Source organism: Salmo salar, chromosome 20 (assembly GCF_965601325.2).
Source record: "Salmo salar chromosome 20, fSalSal1, whole genome shotgun sequence".
NCBI classification, from domain to species: Eukaryota; Metazoa; Chordata; class Actinopteri; order Salmoniformes; family Salmonidae; genus Salmo; species Salmo salar.
Genome location: NC_138310.1, coordinates 66,322,793 through 66,345,945, shown reverse-complemented (window position 1 = coordinate 66,345,945; position 23,153 = coordinate 66,322,793). Strand labels below are relative to the sequence as shown.

At 42.1% G+C, this 23,153-nt stretch overlaps 1 protein-coding gene across 12 annotated transcripts; it reads left to right on the top strand.

Moving 5' to 3' along the window:
- Positions 1–698: 698 nt before the first annotated feature.
- On the top strand, positions 699–22,561 carry LOC106581143 (phosphatidylinositol-binding clathrin assembly protein). 12 transcript variants are annotated; one of them, XM_014162973.3, is made up of 23 exons: positions 699–1,564; positions 8,429–8,571; positions 8,846–8,921; positions 9,084–9,201; positions 9,607–9,700; positions 9,945–10,056; positions 10,290–10,396; positions 10,974–11,015; positions 12,425–12,510; positions 12,858–12,981; positions 14,790–14,923; positions 15,136–15,236; positions 15,401–15,556; positions 16,106–16,189; positions 16,558–16,653; positions 17,401–17,505; positions 17,579–17,692; positions 17,890–17,920; positions 18,046–18,145; positions 18,336–18,398; positions 20,087–20,194; positions 20,560–20,664; positions 21,133–22,561. In XM_014162973.3, exons 1-22 carry the CDS (start codon positions 1,435–1,437, stop codon positions 20,650–20,652), a joined length of 2,217 nt encoding a protein of 738 aa, XP_014018448.1. In that variant the 5' UTR covers positions 699–1,434; the 3' UTR covers positions 20,653–20,664; positions 21,133–22,561. The 12 variants fall into 12 exon arrangements, with proteins under 12 accessions (XP_014018448.1, XP_014018450.1, XP_082822782.1 ...); XM_014162975.3 differs by having other exon boundaries at positions 700–1,564; positions 9,099–9,201; XM_045703812.2 differs by having other exon boundaries at positions 702–1,564; positions 14,796–14,923.
- The last annotated feature ends 592 nt before the right edge of the window (positions 22,562–23,153 follow it).

The window sequence follows — 23,153 nt, the reverse complement described above, 5'->3', positions numbered from 1 at the left end:
GTAAGGCACCAGTTAAAGGTGTCATCTCTGGTGTCTCGTTGGACATAGAGGCTGTGTGGACATTCCAGGAGTGGTAGACGCACTTCCCTTGAATTGAATGATAAACAGAAAGAAGGAGCAAAGCCTATCGGTCTTACTGTCATTTCATGAAGTGGTTCTCCCAACTTATGTAAAACTTGGGTATGTGAGATATGTGGTGAGACCGTATGTACAGAAGCCGCTGCAGTGTTACAATTGTAAAAAGTTTGGATACGTGGCAAGTGTTTGTCGAAGGAATAAATATGTAGTAGTTGAAGAGTAAGATGAAGCATGTTGTTGTAATTGTGATGGGAATCATGTTCCCAGAGTGCCTTGCATGGATGAAGGAGGTCGCAGTAGCTAGGATCAGGGCCATCCGGTAGGTCTTTCTGGATCTCCAGGACTTTACAGCCGAAATGTTACAGGGAGTACTGAATAAAGAGGTTCCCCTCCCAGGTTCCTGAGCCTGTGTAGGGATCTGAATAGTACAGTTTTTGTTTTGGTTTGAAATTCAGGGTAGTATTTATTTTTATTTTCGCTATATGGTATGAATTTGTTCATCCAAAACGGATTTTGTTTTTGTGGTATTTTTCACTACCCCGTACAGTAGGTGGCGGCAATACACCTTATGAGTGTAGTCTGCCAGTTAACTTCAAAGAAGAAGAAGAAGAAGAACCCAGCCAGTCAATAGCAGCCTGCAGGGAATGGGACTTGGACAAATGTGTTGCCCCCAAAAAATACAAATAACTGTGGGCATAAGCCCAGTTTACCTTGAGAAATGTGAAAATATTATGAAATTATTGCAGAAGATTGATTTAGGCCTAATTGCTGTGGTCTGGCATATTCATTTCCCACCAAGACCACAATCAGTTGTGGACACCTGCACAGAATAAAATGTTATGGATTATGGATGTAAAATCTGATTCCAGGTCGGCATGCTTCGTATAACGTCATACATCCTAACCTTTCTGAGAACAGAGCAGGCCCGCCATTTCCCTGAATGCTTCTAGTCCTTTAAACACAGCAGGAGTGTCAATACGAAGACAGGAGACACACAGGGATCCAGTGAGCGAGAGATCGTGATGAGAGATGGGCAGAGAATGAGTCAGCGAGAGAACCCACCAAATCTACCGCCGCATCTTTATTTATGAAATCAATTTGATCAAAGGCGTCAGTTGGATCAACATAAGACTTGAAATAATCAAGCGTTGGATACGTTGTTTGAATTTCTTTGTATCATTTTTCTTCCGCCTCGTCGCCCTGTCTTTTTCTTTGTTTTCCCCCCTTTCTTTATTTTATTTGTAAAAAGGCGGTGGACAGGAGGGGTCAACCGTAGAGATTATATCATTCAATTAATTTGGAACTTTATAGACATATTGTGATTTTTCAAATTCTTTGTTGCATCAATAAACGAAGATGTCGGGGCAGAGCATTACTGACAGGATAACTGCAGCCCAGCACAGTGTAACTGGATCTGCTGTGTCGAAAACAGTATGCAAGGCCACCACACATGAAATAATGGGCCCGAAAAAGAAACATTTGGATTGTAAGTATCGAATTAATCAAGAGTTTCTGATATAATGTGTCATTCTTCATTAAAACCAGTCAGAGTTCTGCATTTCTTGAATTATGGCGATGGTTACACAAGGCCCAAAGGCTGAATGGATAGGCTAATGTTATTGCTAGTTCCTGTCAAAATGTATCATAGATATATTGTAGCAAAACGAGATCGCACAATGAGAATTCTCGTAACATTATTTAACTGGACGTTAACAACAGTACTTTTAATATCAGATATATTTTGTATAATTTCAGTGTATTCCTACTTATCATCAACATTACTGTCAAATTAGCAAGCTTTCTAGCCGTCTGTATAGCGGTTTAATTCATTTCGCATAGCTTTAGGCTCCCTGGTCTAAACAGTTATCATGTAATTATCAGTCAGTGTATCTTATCTTACAATTGACCAGTTCGCCATGATACAGTACATTAACGTTTTGGCTATACAAAAATGCCCCCGAAAATATATGTTCCAGGGAGTAAATTCAGTAGGTCTATTTGATATATTTACCATAGGAAAGGGTATAACAACCACCTTTGAACAGCTCAGAGGTAGAAACTACCTTGTTCATATTTCATAGTAGGCCTAGAGGAAGTATCAAGCATAATGCTTTCAGTCCAATATGCAAAGTGTAGCCTATATTATCATCATTACTAGGTGTGTCTGTCACTGCTGAGGGAAACATGTATAGTGCCTTCAGAAAGTATTCATACCTCTTGACTTATTCCACATTTTGTTGTGTGACAGCCTGAATTCAAAATTGATTAAATAAATTGTTTTCTTACCCATCTACACACAACACCCCATTTTAGCAAATGTATTAAATGAAGTACATAAATATCTCATTTACATAAGTATTCACATTTCACACCCAAAAGTCAATACATGTTAGAATCACATTTGGCAGCGTTTACTGTGTTTACGTTTGCTGTGAGTCTTTCTGTGTCAGTCTCCAAGAGCTTTGCACACCTGCATTGACCAATATTTGCACGTTATTCTCCTTTTAAAATTCTTCAAGCTCTGTCAAGTTGGTTGTTGGTAATTGCTTGACAGACATTTTTCCAAGTCTTGCTATAGATTTTCAAGCCATTTTAAGTCAACTGTTACTAGGTCACTCAGGAACATTCAATGTCGTCTTGGTAAGCAAGTGTATATTTGGCCTTGTGTTTTGGGTTATTGTCCTGCTGGAAGGTTAATATTTCTCTCCCAGTGTCTGTTGGAAAGGTTTTCCTTTAGGATTTTTCCTGTGTACTTTTATCCTATACTCCCTAGTCCTTGCCGATGACAAGCATACCCATAACATGGTGCAGCCACCACCGTGCTTGAAAATATAAAGAGTGGTACTCACTGATGTTTGGGGCAAATCCAACACACCACATAACTCTTTATATTCAGGACATAAAGTGAATTTCTTTGCCACATGCTTTTTTGCCACATGTTTTTGTAGAATAGTAGTGAAGACATGAAAACTATGAAATAACACATATGGATCATGTAGTAACTAAAGAAGTGTTAAACAAATCAAAATATATTTGAGATTCTTCAAACTAGCCACCCTTTGCGTTGATGACCGCATTGCACACGCTTCGCATTCTCTCATGAGGTAGTCATCTGGAATGCATTTCAATTAATAGGTGTGTCATGTTAAAAGTTGATTTGTGGAATTTCTTTCCTTAATGCATTTTAGCCAATAAGTTGTGTTGTGATGAGCTAGGGGTGGTATACAGAAGATAGCCCTTTTTGGTAAAAGACCAAGTCCATATTTTGGCAAGAACAGCTCAAATAAGCAAAGAGAAACGACAGTCCCATCATTACTTTAAGACGTAAAACGTCTGCCTTCTGCTCCGGCGCCATCTTACATGAAGGTCAGTCAATCCGGAAAATTTCAAGAACTTTGAAAGTTTCTTCAAGTGCAGTTGCAAAAACCATAAAGTGCTATGATGAAACTAGTTCTCATGAGGACCGGAGGTACCCCTGCTGCAGAGGATAAGTTCACTAGAGTAACCAGCCTCAGAAATTGCAGCCCAAATAAATATTTCATAAGTAACAGACATCTCAACATCAACTGTTCAGAGGAGACTGCGTGAATCAGACCTTCGTGGTAGTATTGCTGCAAAGAAACCTCTACTAAAGGACACCAATAAGGAGAAGAGACTTGCTTGGGTCAAGAAACACGAGCAATCGACATTAGACCGGTGGAAATCAGTCCTTTGGTCTGATGAGTCCAAATTTGAGATTTGTTTGTTCCAACCGCCATGTCTTTGTAAGACACAGAGTAGGTGAACAGATGATCTCCACATGTGTGGTTCCCACCGTGAAGCATGGAGGAGATGGTGTGGGGGTGCTTTGCTGATGACACTCTGATTTATTTAGAATTCAAGGCACACTTAACCAACATGCCTACCACAACATTCTGCAGCGATACGCTATCCCATCTGGTTTGCGCTTAGTGGGACTATCATTTATTTTTCAACAGGACAATGATCCAACACATCTCCAGGCTGTGTAAGGGCTATTTGACCAAGAAGGAAAGTGATGGAGTGCTGCATCAGATGACCTGGCCTCCACAATCACCCAACCTCAACCCAATTGAGATGGTTTGGGATGAGTTGGACCGCAGAGTGAAGGAAAAGCAGGCAACAAGTGCTCAGTATATGTGGGAACTGCTTCAAGACTGTTGGAAAAGCATTCCAGGTGAAACTGGTTGAGAAAATGCCAAGAGTGTGCAAAGCTGTCATCAAGGCAAAGGGTAAAAATAAAGGTAATCCTGGGTCTTCCTTTCCTGTGGCGGTCCTCATGAGAGCCAGTTGTATCATAGCGCTTAATGGTTTTTGCGACTGCACTTGAAGAAACGTTCAAAGTTCTTGAAATGTTGCACTCGTGTCTTAAAGTAATGATGGACTGATGTTTGTCTTTGTTTATTTCAGCTGTTCTTGCCGTAATATGGACTTGGTCTTTTATCAAATAGAGCTATCTTCTGTATACCACCCATACTTTCTCAACTGATTGGCTCAAACGCATTAAGAAGGAAATAAATTCCACAGGTCAACTTTCAGCAAGGCACATCCTGTTAATTGAAATGCATTCCAGGTGACTACCTCATGAAGCTGGTTGAGAGAATGTGAAGAGTGTGCAATGCTGTCATCAAGGCAAAGGGTGGCTACTTTGAAAATATAAAATATATTTAGATTTGTTGAACACTTTTTCGGTTACTACATGATTCCATATGTGTTATTTCATAGTTTTCATGTCTTCACTATTATTCTATAAATAAAGAAAAACCCTTGAATGAGTAGGTGTCCAAACCTTTGACTGGTACTGTATATTTAACCCTGATGGCAACATCAGACCTTTTTTTTCTTTATCTGTGTGACCATCCTCAGAAACGCTACTCGTCACAAAGCAGAGCACCTGCCACTGCAAAAGTAACAGCGAATGCAATAAATGTCCATTAATTCATTCCAATTATAATTCATTTAATTATATGTGATTAAATCTCAAGGTTTTTGTATCTCTTCTGCAAGCAGGTTATGCGTAATAGGTTACCGTTCAAATGTCATTGTTATCATGATTATAGGAGCATATTGCATGACACACAGGTACAATGACATGGAGGTTGCTGGTTCAGACCTCGACTGAAGCATGTAGTAGGCTAGCTACATATTGTATTGCTTTTCCTAGGTTCCTTTTCCAGACATTGACCTCTGGAACAACTGGAAAACTGTGAGATCTGAAAGTGCCCACTTCTAATCTCATTTTAATCCTATGGACTATGCTAAAGTTGTGCATTGATTCAGCCAGCCAGCCTGTTGTTTCACACCTGTTAGTTGAGCATAAGCCTACAGTACTTTCCTGAGGTACAGGAGCCATTATATGACAGGATGAGTGAAAGTTGACTCAGAAGTCTTTTGGCTCACCCAAACCCGCCGATCAGCCGTCCAACGTGAAATATAGTGCATTCGGAATGTATTCAAACCCCTTGACTTTTTTCACATTTTGTTACGTTACAGCCTTATTCTAAAATTGATTAAATCATTTTTCCCACTCATCAATCTACACATAATACTCCATAAAGACAAAGTGAAAACAGGTTTTTAGATATTACAATTTGAAACTTATTTACATAAGTATTCAGGCCCTTTGCTGTGAGACTGGAAATTGAACTCGGGTGCATCCTGTTTCCATTGATCATCCTTGAGATGTTTCTATAACTTGATTAGTCTACCTGTGGTTAATTTAATTGATTGGACATGATTTGGAAAGGCACACACCTGTCTATATAAGGTCCCACAGTTAACAGTGCATGTCAGATCAAAAACCAAGCCATGAGGTCGAAGGAATTGTCCATAGAGCTCCCAGACAGGATTGTGTCGAGGCACAGATCTGGGGAAGTGTACCAAAAAATTTGTGCAGCATTGAAGGTCCCCAAGAACACAGTGGACTCCATCATTCTGAAATGGAAGAAGTTTGGAACCACTAAGACTCTTCCTAGAGCTGGCCGCCCAGCCAAACTGAGCAGTCGGGGGAGAAGGGCCTTGGACAGGGAGGTGACCAAGAACCCGATGGTCACTCTAATAAAGCTCCAGAGTGCCTCTGTGGAAATGGGAGAACCTTTACGGTAGAGTGGCCAGATGGAAGCCAAAAGGCACGTAAAGGACTCTCAGACCATGAGAAACATGATTCTCTGGTTGGATGAAACCAAGATTGAACCATTTGGCCTGAATGCCAAGCGCCACGTCTGGAGGAAACCTGACACCATCACTACGGTGAAGCATGGTGGTGGCAGCATCATGCTGTGGGGATGTTTTTCTGCGCCAGGGACTGGGAGACTAGTCACAATCGCGGGAAAGATGAACGGAGCAAAGTACAGAGAGATCCTCGATGAAAACCTGCTCCAGAGCGCTCAGGACCTCAGACTGGGGTAAAGGTTCGCCTTCCAACAGGACAACGACCCTAAGCACACAGCCAAGACAATGTAGGATTGCCTTCGGGACAAGTCTCTAAATATCCTTGAGTGGCCCAGCCAGAGCCTGGACTTGAACCTGATCGAACATCTGTGGATAGACCTGAAAATAGCTCCCCATCCAACCTGAGCTTGAGAAGATCTGCAGAGAAGAATGGGAGAAACTCCCCAAATACAGGTGTGCCAAGCTTGTAGCGTCATACCTAAGAATACTCGAGTCTGTAATCGTTGCCAAAGGTGCTTCAAGGACTGAGTAAAGGGTCTTCAATGCTTATGTAAATGTAATATTTCAGTTTTTTATTTGTAATACATTTGCAAACATTTCTAAAAACCTGTTTTTGCTTTGTCATTGTGGGGTACTGTGTGTAGATTGATGATGGGGGAAAAACAATTGAATACATTTTTGAATAAGGCTGTAGCGCAACGAAATGTGGTAAAAGTCAAGGGGTCTGAATACTTTATGAATGCACTGTACCTTAGAATCACTCACAGCCTCTCATACACAGACAGAACAGTAGGCTGCCTAGGCCTTATATAAAGAGCTGTTAAAATAACACTGTCATCGTTCCTGGACCACTGTCCACACAGTCATATTTAGGAGTTCTCAGTGTGGCTGCTTTACCTGACAATATACCAGATAGAGATTGCAACACAATTGCACATAAATGGTTAATTGTTATGCTACAGTCTTCATGTCCAGTGTTGCATACAGTATGATTTGTGTTAGACCTAATTTTTGGGGCAGTGTTGCAACATATGACACCATCAAGGTGCAGTTAAAAAAAGTGTTATCATCAATGCAAACTACAGTGAATATTTAGAAGGCTGTCTAGTGTCTATAACATGATAGCACTGTCATCCCCCACCCTAGTCCCAGTCTTCCCTGGATAATCAACTAGCCATGCTAACTGCTGCTCTGGAAGGTTATGCTGTCCTACTTAGACCCCCCTCCTTTGAAAACATGAGAATATAGGCCAGAAAGCCAGGCCTGGTTATTATACTGTCAATCTGTTCATCACTCAGTCTAACTGAATGGGAATGGGTAGACGGCACAGGTTTGACTGGCATCATCCAATCTCTACATCCGGGCTCTCCAACCCTGTTCCTGGAAAGCTACCGTCCTGTAGGTTTTCAATCCTACCCTAATCTAGCGCACCTGATTCTAATAATTAGTTTCCACTTCACAATAACAGCACTTACAGTTGACCGGGGCAGCAATTTGACGAACTGACTTGTTGGAAAGGTGGCATCCTATGAGGGTGCCACGTTGAAAGTCACTGAGCACTTCAGTAAGGCCATTCTACTGCCAATATTTTTTCTATGGAGATTGCATATCTTTGTGCTCGATTTTATACACCTGTCAGCAACCTGAAATAGCCAAATACACTAATTTGAAGGGGTGTCCACATACTTTTGTATGTATAGTGTATTTGACCAAAAATATATTGTTTGATTTAGAGATGGTGACTTATTCATCAGGCTTTCATCTATTGAACTTCAGTAGACCCTCTTGAGGAATTACCGTGCCAAAAAAGAGAGGCAGCCTGTTGTACTGTAGCATAGTAATTAAGTGTCTTGAGTGTAGTTAGGCAATTAGCCAGACCTTGAATTAAAGCTAATTGAATGAGATTGCAGCTGAGGGCAGAGTGCCTGAGTCCCTGTTTACACAGATTTTCAAAACATTGTCATTCATAGAATATTAACTGACTTTACCCCAAAATTCAACTCCCCCATAGGGGAAATGCCTTGTATCCACAGTTGTTTTAACCTCTACTGGCCAGTGGCCATAAGTCACTACTTGACATCAATTATCCATGGTCTTCCTAGACATCAAGCTATCGCTAACATTCTCTCTCCCTCTCTGTCTGTCTCTCTCTCATCTTTAGACCTGATCCATTGCACCAATGAGATGAATGTGAACATTCCCCAGCTGGCTGACTCACTGTTTGAGAGGACCACCAGCACGAGCTGGGTGGTGGTCTTCAAGTCGCTCATCGCCACACACCACCTTATGGTCTACGGCAATGAGGTGAGCTGGGGCTTACAATCACCACTCAATGAAACATTGTCTATGGCTACATTCATTACTCATTACATGATTTGCTGTAATATATATTATATCTGTAACAGCGATGCTATAGTGTTGAAGTTTTCAGGTCACAGACAATAAGACAATCAATTGCTAACCAGGCGATTTTAATAAAAATCTGGAAATTACTCTGGTACTCCAGTCCTATTCTATTTCTGTAGATCAATGAAAATGTAAGAACATGTATTGATACCGCTCTTTTTCTTTGATACAGCGTTTTGTGCAGTACTTGGCTTCAAGGAACACATTATTCAACCTCAGTAATTTTTTGGACAAAAGTGGTTTACAAGGTAAAGTATGAGGCCTTGGCTATCAAATGCTTTTCTCAAACTCATCCTTAACTGTTACAGTGACAAATACTTATAAGAAGAAACAGTATATCTTTTGAACGAACATAGCATGACTCTCAAGTAGGTTTTCATGACAAATGTAAGATTTATATCACTTCTCAGGTCTCTCTCTCCCAGGCTACGATATGTCCACGTTTATCCGGCGGTACAGTCGATATCTGAATGAAAAGGCTGTGTCATACAGACAGGTTGCCTTTGACTTCACTAAAGTAAAGCGAGGGTAAGAAATTCCCAACATATAACAGAAGAAAGTGGTATGCTTGTTTTTGACTGACCCGAATGTATGTCAATGGAGTTCAAAGGCTCAAACAATTTCTTACAAAAAACACTTTTCCCTTGCAGAGCCGCTAGCTGGTGTAAAACAATACTTAAAATATTTGACAGCTCAAATATTTAATTAAGAAGATTCCTGTCAATTTTAACAACACAATGTCATCATTTTTTCAACATTTTCAAAGCTTTTTATATCCCATGAAGTAATCACAGTATTTTTGTAACTCTGGGAATGATATGTTAACATGCAGTAGAAATTAACTGGCTGAGGCTATTCTCACTGATTCCCTCCCTCTCTGTCCTTTGTGCTTCTAACACCTATCTAACACTACACATACACACATCTCAACAGGGTGGATGGGGTGATGAGGACCATGAATACAGAGAAGCTACTGAAGACCATCCCTATCATACAAAGCCAGATGGACGCCCTCCTCGACTTCAATGTGAGTTTGAGGTCAACCTCCCCAGAACTGTGCTGCTCAGGTCCTGTAATATGAGAGGGTTCCTGGGGCTAACATATTGTCAAGCATACTGATTACTGACTGGACAGTGCTGAAACCAGAGATGGATACAGGCTATTTTCCTCTTCACTGACCTGCTCTTTTATTGTTTGTCAGCGATGTCAAAGTCATGTGTTAAAAGGGCAACTTATGGCTTATGTGAAACTGAATGATGTGTCTTCTTCAGGTTAATGCCAATGAGCTCACAAACGGAGTGATCAATGCAGGGTTCATGCTCCTATTCAAAGATTCCATTCGGCTTTTCGCTGCATATAACGAAGGCATCATCAACCTGCTGGGTAAAACATCAACTCCAACTTGATTTACTCCACTATTTTCTGATCAATACTCTTTTAAAATGTTTAGTCTGGAGAAGTGCTTTGTAGATCCTTGTACTGTAGATCTTTTGATATGTACAGTACTAAATTGTACTAATGGAGACTAAATTCTCTACAGTTTATCCCTAGTGTGTCTACAGATTTTCAGCGCTAATGCCCGCTGTTATTTTTAATTGTAATTTTTTTTACCACAGAGAAGTACTTTGACATGAAGAAAACCCAGTGTAAAGAGGGCCTGGATATCTACAAGAAGTTCCTGACCCGAATGACCCGAATCTCAGAGTTCCTTAAAGTGGCAGAGGTGATTTCTTCTTTGCCTGCTTTGAGTTTGATGCTATTCATTCATTCAATACCATTCATTAAAAGGGAAAACCATTCGATACCATTAATTAAAAGGGAAAACCATTCGATACCAGTCATTAAAAGGGAAAACCATTCGATACCAGTCATTAAAAGGGAAAACCATTCGATACCAGTCATTAAAAGGGAAAACCATTCGATACCAGTCATTAAAAGGGAAAACCATTCGATACCAGTCATTAAAAGGGAAAACCATTCGATACCAGTCATTAAAAGGGAAAACCATTCGATACCAGTCATTAAAAGGGAAAACCATTCAATACCAGTCATTAAAAGGGAAAACCATTCGATACCAGTCATTAAAAGGGAAAACCATTCGATACCAGTCATTAAAAGGGAAAACCATTCGATACCAGTCATTAAAAGGGAAAACCATTCGATACCAGTCATTAAAAGGGAAAACCTCTGATATATTAACATTTTTGTGAGAAAAGTATGGTGGCAGAAATTGGATAGTGGTAGAAAATACGTTTTAATTTAGAAGCACCACTATAACTTTGCACGTAATCATTTGACAGCAGGTGGGGATTGATCGAGGAGACATTCCAGACCTTTCCCAGGTAAGACTTTACACTCCAAACTGAATGATGGATTTACTTCTGCTGGTATAACCTATTAGACACATTCTCTGCACAAAAAGCCTACATACCGAACTTACTCTATCCGTTTGTCTGTACTGAAAAGACAGTTCGATTCCTACTCTGTCTCCATCTCTCTCTGGCTCTCACTTTCTCTCCCTTATTTCTTGCTGTCACTTTCTATTTTCTTCTCTCATTCTGTATTCTCTTTGTGTGTCTCTCTATCTCAGTATTAACTCCTCTTATTTAATCAGCTCTGTTGTCCCACCACACTATTTACTCCACCCTGCACACGTCTCCCAGAGATAAGGCACTGCTCAGTGCATGAAGTTCCCTAGCGCATGTTGCCAATTGAGGCATATTTCTCACTTTTTCTTCTTCTTCCCCTCTTGATTAGGCTCTATCTACAGTAAATAAAGGTGTTAAGCTGTTAAGAGTCCAAACTGACTGTGTATCTTACAGTACTTCAGATTTCACACAATGTACAGGAAATTGAATAGATGGCCCCCCACACCTGTTGTGCTACAGTCAGTCTTTGCATTGACACTGGTTATATTACAGTATTTCCATGGGAAATCCCTCCTCCACCAAGGATCATACTTTTCCTTGAAAGTACAATTACACTAATTGTGTGTTATGTCCCCTATTGTATGTTTTATGAAGCACCTGTAACAGTGTTATACCCTTCAAATACATTATCGTTACAGTTCAATATAGATATTTATCTCTGACCATCACCACCTTTATATTCTGTATTTCCCCTTATCTTTCCACCTTTAGTTCACAGTTTGTGTAAGTATTCTCATCTCACTCTTCTTCTGTGACTTGCTTTGGTGTTGTCTTTGCATGCCTTTACTCTGACTCTGTATCTCATTGATATTGTGTTTTATAGGATTGAAACAAATTGTATATACAGTTCTCTTTGTCATATAGCCCATCCAACATACTGCCCAGGTGTGCTTAGACATTGCCAATTCAACACCACATACTGTAGGATGTTGAAAGTGCCGTGGCGTGTGTCATCTACACACATTTCAATATCACTCATCCAATGTGGCTTTCAGCTGAAGTCTCGAGTTAGTATTTGTCCCATATTGAGGAACTCAACACTTCCCAGTAAACTAAGTGCTAGCTAGAATCCAGTAACTAAGGTATAGTGGTATATGGGACAGTATAATTAGGGACCTGAGTTTTTCCTCACCATGTGACATGACCAGTTAAACGTTTTCAGAAAATGTTGTCAGGAAAAACTCAAGGCCTATAGCTAGTGTATGCACAGTACAGTAACCAGGTTGCCCATCACTGCCTTAGATGGTTGTGTTCGTACAGTGCTGTCTAACTGCATGTTTCCAACCCTGGCCTATACTAACTGCTGTTCTCCATTACAACAGGCTCCCAGTAGCCTCCTGGAAGCTCTGGAGCAACACCTGGCCTCTCTAGAGGGGAAGAAAGTCAAAGACTCCACTGCTGCCAGCAGGTATGTACAGGATGGGCTACGTCCCAAATTGCACCCTATTCTCTACATGGTGCACTACATTTGAACAGAGCCCTATGGGCCCTGGCCAAAAGTAGTGCATAGGAAACAGTGTGCCATTTGGGACGTATCCTACGTCTCACACTGGAGTGTCTTTGGCACTGAGTCCACTACTCCCCCTGCAGGTAGCCTAGAAGCAGCTGCCACTATAATAACTAATTTGCTTTGTGCACTAAGCTCTTAAGCCAAGATTGCTTAAATTATTATTGATGGTAATGGTTATTGATGTTTTCAGCCAGAGTTGCCGTAGTATTCTGCCTAGGGGTGTTTACTGTTGTGTGTTGTTTCAGGGCTAGTACTCTATCCAACGCAGTGTCCTCGCTGGCCAGTACAGGGATGTCTTTTACTAAAGTAGACGAGCGGGAGAAGCAGGCTGCTCTGGAGGAGGAACAAGCTCGTCTCAAAGCACTGAAGGTACAGCCGTCATGATGCATGGATCACAACATGAATTTGACGAGAATGGACATGGTTTTGTGTTGCCTGTCCCATCTACATGTGAAGGACACTGATATGTTGCAGTATGCAGGCAATGATTTGAACAATTCAAAGCCTTGTTTGGTTCATCCAGTATGGCCCACATACAGTATAATTTAAAAGTTTGGACACACCTACTCATTCAAGGGTTTTTCTTTATTTTCACTATTTTCTACAATGTAGAATAATAGTGAAGACATCAAAACTATGAAATAACACATATGGAATCATGTAGTAACCAAAAAAGCCTTACACAAATCAAAATATATTTGAGATTCTTCAAAGTAGCCACCATTTGCCTTAATGACAGCTTAGCACACTCTTGGCATTATTTAAACCAGCTTCATGAGGAAGTCACCTGGAATGCATTTCAATTAACAGGTGTGCCTTGTTAATTTGTGGAATTTGTTTCCTTCTTAATGCTTTTTAGCCAATCAGTTCTGTTGTGACAAGGTAGGGGTGGTATATAGAAGATAGCTCTATTTGGTAAAAGACCAAGTCCATATTATGGCAAGAACAGCTCAAATAAGCAAAGAGAAATAACAGTCCATCATTACTTTAAGAAGGTCAGACAATCCGGAACATTTCAAAAACTTTTAAAGTTTCTTCAAGTGCAGTTGCAAAAACCATCAAGCTCTATGATGAAACTGGCTCTCATGAGGACCGCCACAGGAAAGGAAGACCCAGAGTTACTTCTGCTGCAGAGGATAAGTTCATTAGAGTAACCAGCTTCAGAAATTGCAGCCCAAATAAATGCTTCACAGAGTTCAAATAACAGACACATCTCAACATCAACTGTTCAGAGGAGACTACGTGAATCAGGCCTTCATGGTCAAATTGCTGCAAAGAAACCACTACTAAAGGACACCAATGATAAGATACTTGCTTGGGCCAAGAAAGACGAGCAATGGACATTAGACAAGCTGGAAATCTGTCCTTTGGTCTGATGAGTCCAAATTTGAGATTTTTGTTTCCAACCACCGTGTCATTGTGAGACACAGAGTAGGTGAACCGATGATCTCCACATGTGTGGTTCCCACCGTGAAGCATGGAGGAGGGGTGTGATGGTGTGGGGGTGCTTTGCTGGTGACACTGTCTGTGATTTATTTAGAATTCAAGGCACGCTTAACCAGCATGGCTACCACAGGATTCTGCAGCGATACCCCATCACATCTAGTTTGTGCTTAGTGGGACTATCATTTGTTTTTCAACAGGAAAATTACCCAACACACCTCCAGGCTGTGTAAGGGCTATTTGACCAAGAAGGAGCGTGATTGAGTGCTGCATCAGATGACCTGGCTTCCATAATCACCCGACCTCAACTCAATTGAGATGGTTTGGGATGAGTTGGACCGCAGAGTGAAGGAAAAGCAGCCAACAAGTGCACAGCATATGTGGGAACACCTTCAAGAAAAGCATTCCAGGTGAAGCCGGTTGAGAGAATGCCAAGAGTGTGCAAAGCTATCATCAAGGCAAAGGGTGCCTAGTTTGAAGAATCTAAAATATATTTTGATTTGTTTAACACTTTTTTGATTACTACATGATTCCATGTGTTATTTTATAGTTTTAATGTCTTCACTATTATTCTATGATGTAGAAAGTAGTAAAAATAAAGAAAAAACGTTGAATGAGTAGGTGTGTCCAACCTTTTGACTGGTACTGTACATAACTACAACCATCACCTCCATTCTACGCTCTACATTCTACATCTGTAGTGTCTGTATTTGACTTGGACTCTTTCCACCCAGGAACAGAGGCTGAAGGAGCTCTCTAAGAGGCCTTCCTTCGCCACCACAGACACGTCTCCGGTCTCCACCACCGGGGGCACTATCAGCACAGCCCCGGCCATCGACCTCTTCTCCACACCCAGCTGCTCCAATGGGTAAACGTTCACTTATGACCTGTGAAGCTTACCCACTCATGTGGTTGACCAGAGAGGTTAGCGTGGATTATTTAGAAGTTGCTGATAACCACTGATACAGGGTCAGATATTTCTTTGTCCTCCTAGTGGTTAAGTTTAGGATTTAGAGTGCTCTTATTCTAGATCTGTGTTTAGAGGGAACCTATCGCATCACTGCTGTCTTCTCTCCTCAGTGCTCTGAAGATGGAGAGTGACCTGTTTGACATTCAGCAGACCTTTAACCCTTCAGTGCAGGCCAGTTCTACAGGGCTTCCTGTGGCCACAGCATGGGCAGGTAGGAGAAACACCCACCACCGCAGGACCCCTCTATTATCTCCTGTCTTCTGCCATGACCTGTTCTGCATGCTCTCCCTCTCTTCCTGGTGCGTCTGACTCTGATTTCCTCCTGTTCTTCTCTTCTCTATCTATTCTCTTTCTTTCTGTCTTCTGCCTGCTTAGATCCATTCACCTCTGCTGAAGCTGGAGATGACTCCATGCCAAACCTTAACCCTTTCCTCTCAAAAGTTGTTGTCGATGCCGCCGCTCACTTGCCTGTCGTGTCCTCCGACGGTGTTAGCTATTCCTCTAGGACGTCTGGTCATGAAATGTTTGGTGGTAAAGATACTCTTTGTTCCTCCTGAAATACCCTTCATGTGTCTCTCTGTTGGACTGTTTGAAGGAAGTCTCCCATAAGCCGTACTGTTGTTACTTCTGTCTATATGTAAATCATCTCATAGCTGTCTAAAGTTAAATGTTTGTTGTGTACCTTAAAATACAAGGCCTCCACTTGCCATGTTTCCATTATAGGACTGTGCTAAGGACAGAACCACAAGCTAACACTGTGATGGTGGAGTTACTGGTTATGTTCTTTTGATAGGCTCCCATGCCAGTTCAGTCTAATATGATACTTCATCCATTGAGGTCTCAAATGTATTTTACAGTCTAGTAAACCCATGTCTAAGTTAATTCTGACCAAGTTGGTTATGTTCAAATGATGCTTTTCCTGCTGCTGATATATATTGTTTCATAATGTATTCAAATAGGCTATTGCTTCTAGATTCTGATATTACAAACCAATCATTTGATTATTTTCTGTTGTAGTATCCTCGTAGAGCTCTAAGTTGAAATCTGTTTCACTTACCAATATTATTTTTGATTCTCTAGATCGTTATAATCCCTTTACTGACACAAACTCGTCCGTTTCAAGCAATTACAAACGCACAGTGCGGATAGAACACTCCATCTCAGGTACTACGATGGCTCACCATCCCAGCCTATGTTTCCTGAGCCCATAGGCAAACATACGCCCCTCAACCCATCTAATGTGTTTAGTGGCCCAATAATAACTCTATGGTTAGGGTAGTCTGACGATTTTGAGGAATTTAGTGTCAATAGGATATTTGTATCTCCTTGTACTCTGCAGTTCCTGTTTTGACTTTGTTAGAATTAGTTTTACTTGTTACCTGTTAGTGTCCCTATACAACTGCTAAGTATTTTCTGTTAACTGTCTCCTTTCTGTCTGTACTGTCACGTTGCCTTGCCTGCCTTTCTTGCTGTGCCTTGAAATGCCTTCCTTTGCTCTCTTATTCTTCCTGCTCCTCCTTTGGCGTTGTCAGACTCCTTCTGTGGTGGTCCAGTGTCCATGGCCCAGCACCTTCCACACCAGGCTCCCTACCCCACTGAGCCCTCTACTGTAGCATGTCTATTCAGAGGTAGAGTACTAGATTAGCTGTACTGTAGCAGGTCTATTCAGAGGTAGAGTACTAGAGAACCTGTAGCTGTACTGTAGCAGGTCTATTCAGAGGTAGAGTACTAGAGAACCTGTAGCTGTACTGTAGCAGGTCTATTCAGAGGTAGAGTACTAGAGAACCTGTAGCTGTACTGTAGCAGGTCTATTCAGAGGTAGAGTACTAGAGAACCTGTAGCTGTACTGTAGCATGTCTATTCAGAGGTAGAGTACTAGAGAACCTGTAGCTGTACTGTAGCAGGTCTATTCAGAGGTAGAGTACTAGAGAACCTGTAGCTGTACTGTAGCAGGTCTATTCAGAGGTAGAGTACTAGAGAACCTGTAGCTGTACTGTAGCAGGTCTATTCAGAGGTAGAGTACTAGAGAACCTGTAGCTGTACTGTAGCATGTATATTCAGAGGTAGAGTACTAGAGAACCTGTAGCTGTACTGTAGCAGGTCTATTCAGAGGTAGTGTACTAGAGAACCTGTAGCTGTACTGTAGCAGGTCTATTCAGAGGTAGAGTACTAGAGAACCTGTAGCTGTACTGTAGCAGGTCTATTCAGAGGTAGAGTACTAGAGAACCTGTAGCTGTACTGTAGCAGGTCTATTCAGAGGTAGAGTACTAGAGAACCTGTAGCTGTACTGTAACAGGTCTGACTTTAATGGATAATGCTTATCCATCACTGCACCTGCCGTGTTCTGAGCAGCCTCCCCTTTGACCTCTTTACAGGGTACTCCACAGCATCACAGGCCCCTCCCCCAGGAGCACTCCAGGTGGATTTCGAGTCAGTCTTTGGAGCGAAAGCTACCGGCGTTAACAACATTGACTCTGATGGTGAGGTGTTGAATATTTTACTGTTTGATGCACATGGTGTTTCACATCCAACCAACCTCTCTGTCCTCCTTAGACATCCTGAAACCCACCATGGTCGGCTCCAATCAGGCCCTGTGCTCCATCAATCAGCTGTCAGACAAACTGGTTGGAGATGACCTGGACTCCTCCCTGGCCAACCTGGTGGGCAGTAAGTGTCACAACGTCACGCTAGGATATTTAATTCAGATTAAAAGAGATCAACACTCATCTTTGCCCGAGTGAATCATGGTGTCTATTTATATTTTGACTCGTATGTTAGATCGCAATATGTCACACAGCTATAGCAGTAGAATTAACTGTTTCTGGATGTGTAAATCTCACATTTATATTACTATCCTCTTGTAGATCTCGGGATTGGAAATGGCACAACAAAAAAGTAAGTGAGCTGTTCATGCTGTTCAGTCTCTTCAACGTGCTGTGGTCAGTGCTAGATGAAGAACTGTTCTGTATAGCCAGCAGCAGTTAGTAGCCAGTGCTAATATTAGCTGTCTTAATCTACAGTGACATCCACTGGAGCCAGCCTGGGGAGAAGAGGCTGACTGGCGGAAGCAACTGGCAGCCCAAGGCAGCCCCAAACACCACCTGGAACCCCGTCTCCATGGTAATACACACTACACTGGCCTCTTACAGGTGCTCTTATCTGCCTGTGATGATTGTTTTAGCTACTGTATCACTCTAGTGTTGGTTTTAGACCAATGTTAAGAAGTTGTTGTCTTGACTTGACATTGGTCTGCTGGATTATCTGTGAGAGAAGATGTTGTGTCCTCATTGGTGTGTTTGTGTCTCCACAGACCCCCCCAGTCATGGCCTACCCTGCCACAACACCAACAGGCATGGTGGGGGGATATGGCATGGTCAGTATCTGTCAGATGGATGTCTGGATGCATTAGCACTGAGGGACATAGCCATGCAGTAGTTAGCACTGAGGGACATAGCCATGCAGTAGTTAGCACTGAGGGACATAGCCATGCAGTAGTTAGCACCGAGGGACATAGCCATGCAGTAGTTAGCACCGAGGGACATAGCCATGCAGTAGTTAGCACTGAGGGACATAGCCATGCAGTAGTTAGCACTGAGGGACATAGCCATGCAGTAGTTAGCACTGAGGGACATAGCCATGCAGTAGTTAGCACTGAGGGACATAGCCATGCAGTAGTTAGCACTGAGGGACATAGCCATGCAGTAGTTAGCACTGAGGGACATATCCATGCAGTAGCTAGCACTGGGGGACATAGCCATGCAGTAGCTAGCACTGGGGGACATAGCCATGCAGTAGCTAGCACCGAGGGACATAGCCATGCAGTAGCTAGCACAGGGGGACATAGCCATGCAGTAGTTAGTACCGAGGGACATAGCCATGCAGTAGTTAGTACCGAGGGACATAGCCATGCAGTAGTTAGCACCGAGGGACATAGCCATGCAGTAGTTAGCACCGAGGGACATAGCCATGCAGTAGTTAGCACCGAGGGACATAGCCATGCAGTAGTTAGCACCGAGGGACATAGCCATGCAGTAGTTAGCACCGAGGGACATAGCCATGCAGTAGTTAGCACCGAGGGACATAGCCATGCAGTAGTTACTACCGAGGGACATAGACATGCAGTAGTTAGTACCGAGGGACATAGCCATGCAGTAGTTAGCACTCTCCCCCACACATGCAACATGCAAACACAGTCATGTCATTAAAAAACCTCCTCAAAACACAACTCTTTGAGATTGACTCTGATCTACCCCCACACACATACTTTTAATTGATGCATTTTATGTACTGTACTGTATTTTATGTAGGCCTACTTTTAATGTAAGATGCCCTTGAATATCTTGAAAGGCGTCCGCTAAATAAAATGTATTATTATTTACAGAGGGAATAGCCATACAGCATAGCTAACAATGAGAACATTATAGCCATGCAGTATAGCCTGCACTGAGAGATAATAGCCATGCAGTATAGCTAGCACTGAGAGATAATAGCCATGCAGTATAGCTAGCACTGAGAGATAATAGCCATGCATAATAGCCATGCAGTATAGCCATACAGTATCGCTAGCACTGAGAGCTAATAGCCATACAGTATAGCTAGCACTGAGAGCTAATAGCCATGCAGTGTACCTAACACTGAGAGCTAATAGCCATGCAGTATAGCTAGCACTGAGAGATAATAGCCATGCACCATAGCTAGCACTGAGAGCTAATAGCCATGCAGTAAGCTAGCACTGAGAGCTAATATCCGTGCAGCATAGCTAGCACTGCGAGCTAATAGCCATGCAGCATTGCTAGCACTGAGCGCTAATAGAGAGCTAATAGCCATGCAGTATAGCGGTAGCTAATAGCCATGCAGTATGGCTAGCACTGAGAGCTAATAGCCATGCAGTGTAGCTAGCACTGACAGCTAATAGCCATACAGTATAGCTAGCACTGAGAGCTAATAGCCATGCAGTAGTAATAGGAGTAACAGTAATAAGTGCTATACATCCTTCTGTGCTATGCAATCTACTGTAGCATGTCTATTATGCCTGATGTTTCTCTATGCTATTGTCTTTAGCCACCCCAACAGCTTGGCTCTATGGGTATGATGAACCAACCCAACATGATGTACAACCAGCCCATCATGAGGCCGCCCAACCCCTTCGGCTCTGTTTCCAGTGCCCAGGTGTGTGTTTGTACAATAATCAGACGTGTGTGATGGTAAATGTCTATTGTAGGGTTGTGTGAGTTCAGTGTCCAGGTGTATTGAGTGCTGTATAGTTACAGTAGCCGTTCTGTGTGTGTATACTACCCCCTGTGATGACAACAGTGTTCTAGTTTACTCTTACCCCCTCAGGAGGAGAGGGACATCTGTCTGTCATCAGTTTCCTCAAGAGTCCCCAATTATTTTCCCCTCTTGGTGTAACTTCTCTTTCACCCTTCATTCCTCTCTTTCATTCAATTTGATCGCTCCCCCTCTCTCACTCACACACTCTCTTCCTCTCTATGACCTCTGCTCCTCCTGTGTGTTTTTCCCTCTCTGTGAAATAGCCCTCTGCAGCCTCTAGTCCTTCCAGCCAGAGTCCTCTCAGAGCCCCTGGACAGGACCCATTTGCACAGCTCTCTCTCAAGGATTTCTTGTAGAGCGTCTCTTAGGTACAGCATGCTGTGTGCTTGCGGATGTACATGCATGCGCAGCGCGGCTTCACACTAATGCTTCTCTTTTTTTCTCTTCTCTTACTGTTATCATCTCTTCCTTCATTTGCAAACACACTGCTTCTTCCATCCGATCAACCACTGCTGTTTATTTCCTCTCGCTATATCTCTTGCGCTTTATATGGGCTTGATTAGTTGGTTTGTGTCTTGCTCGCTTAAACAATCAGCAGATGCATTTCAGGATGTTTTTAAACTTTCAATTACACTAACCATTACGTCTTTGCTGATATAGGTTGCCATTGCTGAAATCTTGATTCATCAGCTGTATCTTGTGTGACAGTTGCTTTTGTTCTGAGGACATTGATACCTTTTCATTGCATTTATTCAGTTGACTATTTCAGCACCACCATGAGCGGGCTGGTAAAACTGTTTTCTAATAAATCCTTGTATGTTGATTTCCATCCACAGATGCAGTTCATGTAATATGATGTGTCTCCGAAAATGAAGCACTTAGCAGCAAAGCTTTGTCATCATTGCCAGTCTAACTCTTCAGAGAAGCGTTCACCCTCCCCCCCCCCCCCCCCCCAAATACAGACATGTCAAGAACACAACAAACAGTGCAATGACTGGAGGAAAACCATGGAAACCATGTCCAAATGACGATGGGAAGAAAATAATTTACCACCCGTTATTCCGTATATTTGTCCAAGACGTCAAGTGATGCTGCTGTTTTTAAAAAGTACCTATAGAGATTCCTCATCCATTTTATCCTCTGCTATGGGTGCTGAGAAACTTTGATATTATGTATTTGGAAATACTACTGTGGTTGGGTGTAACAGCTTGGTGTTCTAATCTAGTGGGAGGGGGAGGTGGGACAAGAAGAAAAAGAGGAGAGGAATCCTCCCCTCTCTTGATTCGATCATCAGTCATCCATTTCCTAGTTATTTAACAGTCACTGAGTAGTGATGCTAATGACGTTTACACCTGTTTTAGTTTGTCTTTTTTACTGTTTACAGTAGACATTCCTCGTGTGTTGTTTATTTATTTATGATATGGTTTTAAAACTGAGGAAGAAAATCTATAGTGTAATCTATAGTACCTGTGGGAGTGCCTCAGCATTTAACATGGATGTTGGATTGTTTCATTGGAGATGTAGAGAAAATAAAATAGATATTATATAAAATACACCTATAAACGGAATGATAGAGCACTAAATATTCTTCAAGTTTTGTGATAAGAACAGTTTTACTAGGTCAAATCTCATGTTCTCCCCTGTGCAAGTGGAGTAGGGGGTTCCAGTATGAGTCAGTAATCTATATAGTAAATTCTGTGCCTAGGGTTTTTTGCAATGGAACAACTTTTCTGTCTAGTTGAAAAACACTTAATCCACGATTCTGAAGCATCACACTGGGGTGGAATCCATTTTGCTTTAAGCTTGGCATGCCATTGACTCACTGACCGTTTAATGGCTGCCTTTACTCTGAATGTGAAAGAATTGCTTTCATGTTGAACATATCTTTCCATGCTACCCGCACCACCTCAGCTCTGACTCCCTGAGAGCCAGACGAGAGTGTGTCTGGTCGTCTGGGTGTTGCAGATACTAAACAAGGGTTACAGTTTTGATGTAAATTAGTTGTATAAAGATCCAGTAGAACAGGGTGAGCGAGGGGCACTGTTGATCGGCGCTCTGTGTATATAAAACTGACTGTTCAACGGAGAGGGAAGTGAAAGATGTATGAAATATGAAAGCAATTCAATCAAAATCTGACACTACCTACGTTTGATTCAGGATATTTTCTGCGTTTGTCTTGCGTGGATTATATTTTTGTTTATGTAATTAAAACGTGTAGCAGACATTGACAGGTTTTTTTTTTTAATAAAGAGCAGCTTCCACAAAGTGATGTTAAATATTTTATTACAATGTGTTGGTGAATATTGCAACAGTGATCTTTGGCACTACAGTTAGTATATACACTATATACACACAAGTATGTGGACACCCCTTAAAATTAGTTGTTTTGGCTATTTCAGCCACACCCGTTGCTGACAGGTGTATAAAACTGAGCACCGAGCCATGCAATCTCCGTAGACAAACATTGGCAGTAGAATGGCCTTACTGAAGAGCTCAGTAACTTTCAACATGGCACCTTTCCAACAAGTCAGTTTGTCAAATTTCTGCCCCAGTCTACTGTAAGTGCTGTTATTGTGAGGTGGAAACGTCAAGGAGCAACAACGGCTCAGCCGCGAAGTGATGGGCCCCACAAGCTCACAGAACGGGACTGCCGAGTGCAGAAGCGTGTAGTGCGTAAAAATCATCTGTCCTTGGTTGCAATACTCACTACCGAGTTCCAAACTGCCCTTGGAAGCAAAGTCAGCAAAATGTACTTTGTTGGAAGCCTCATGAAATGAGTTTCCATGGCCGAGCAGCCGCACACAAACCTAAGATCACCATGCGCAATGACAAGCGTCGGTTGGAGTGGTGTTAAACT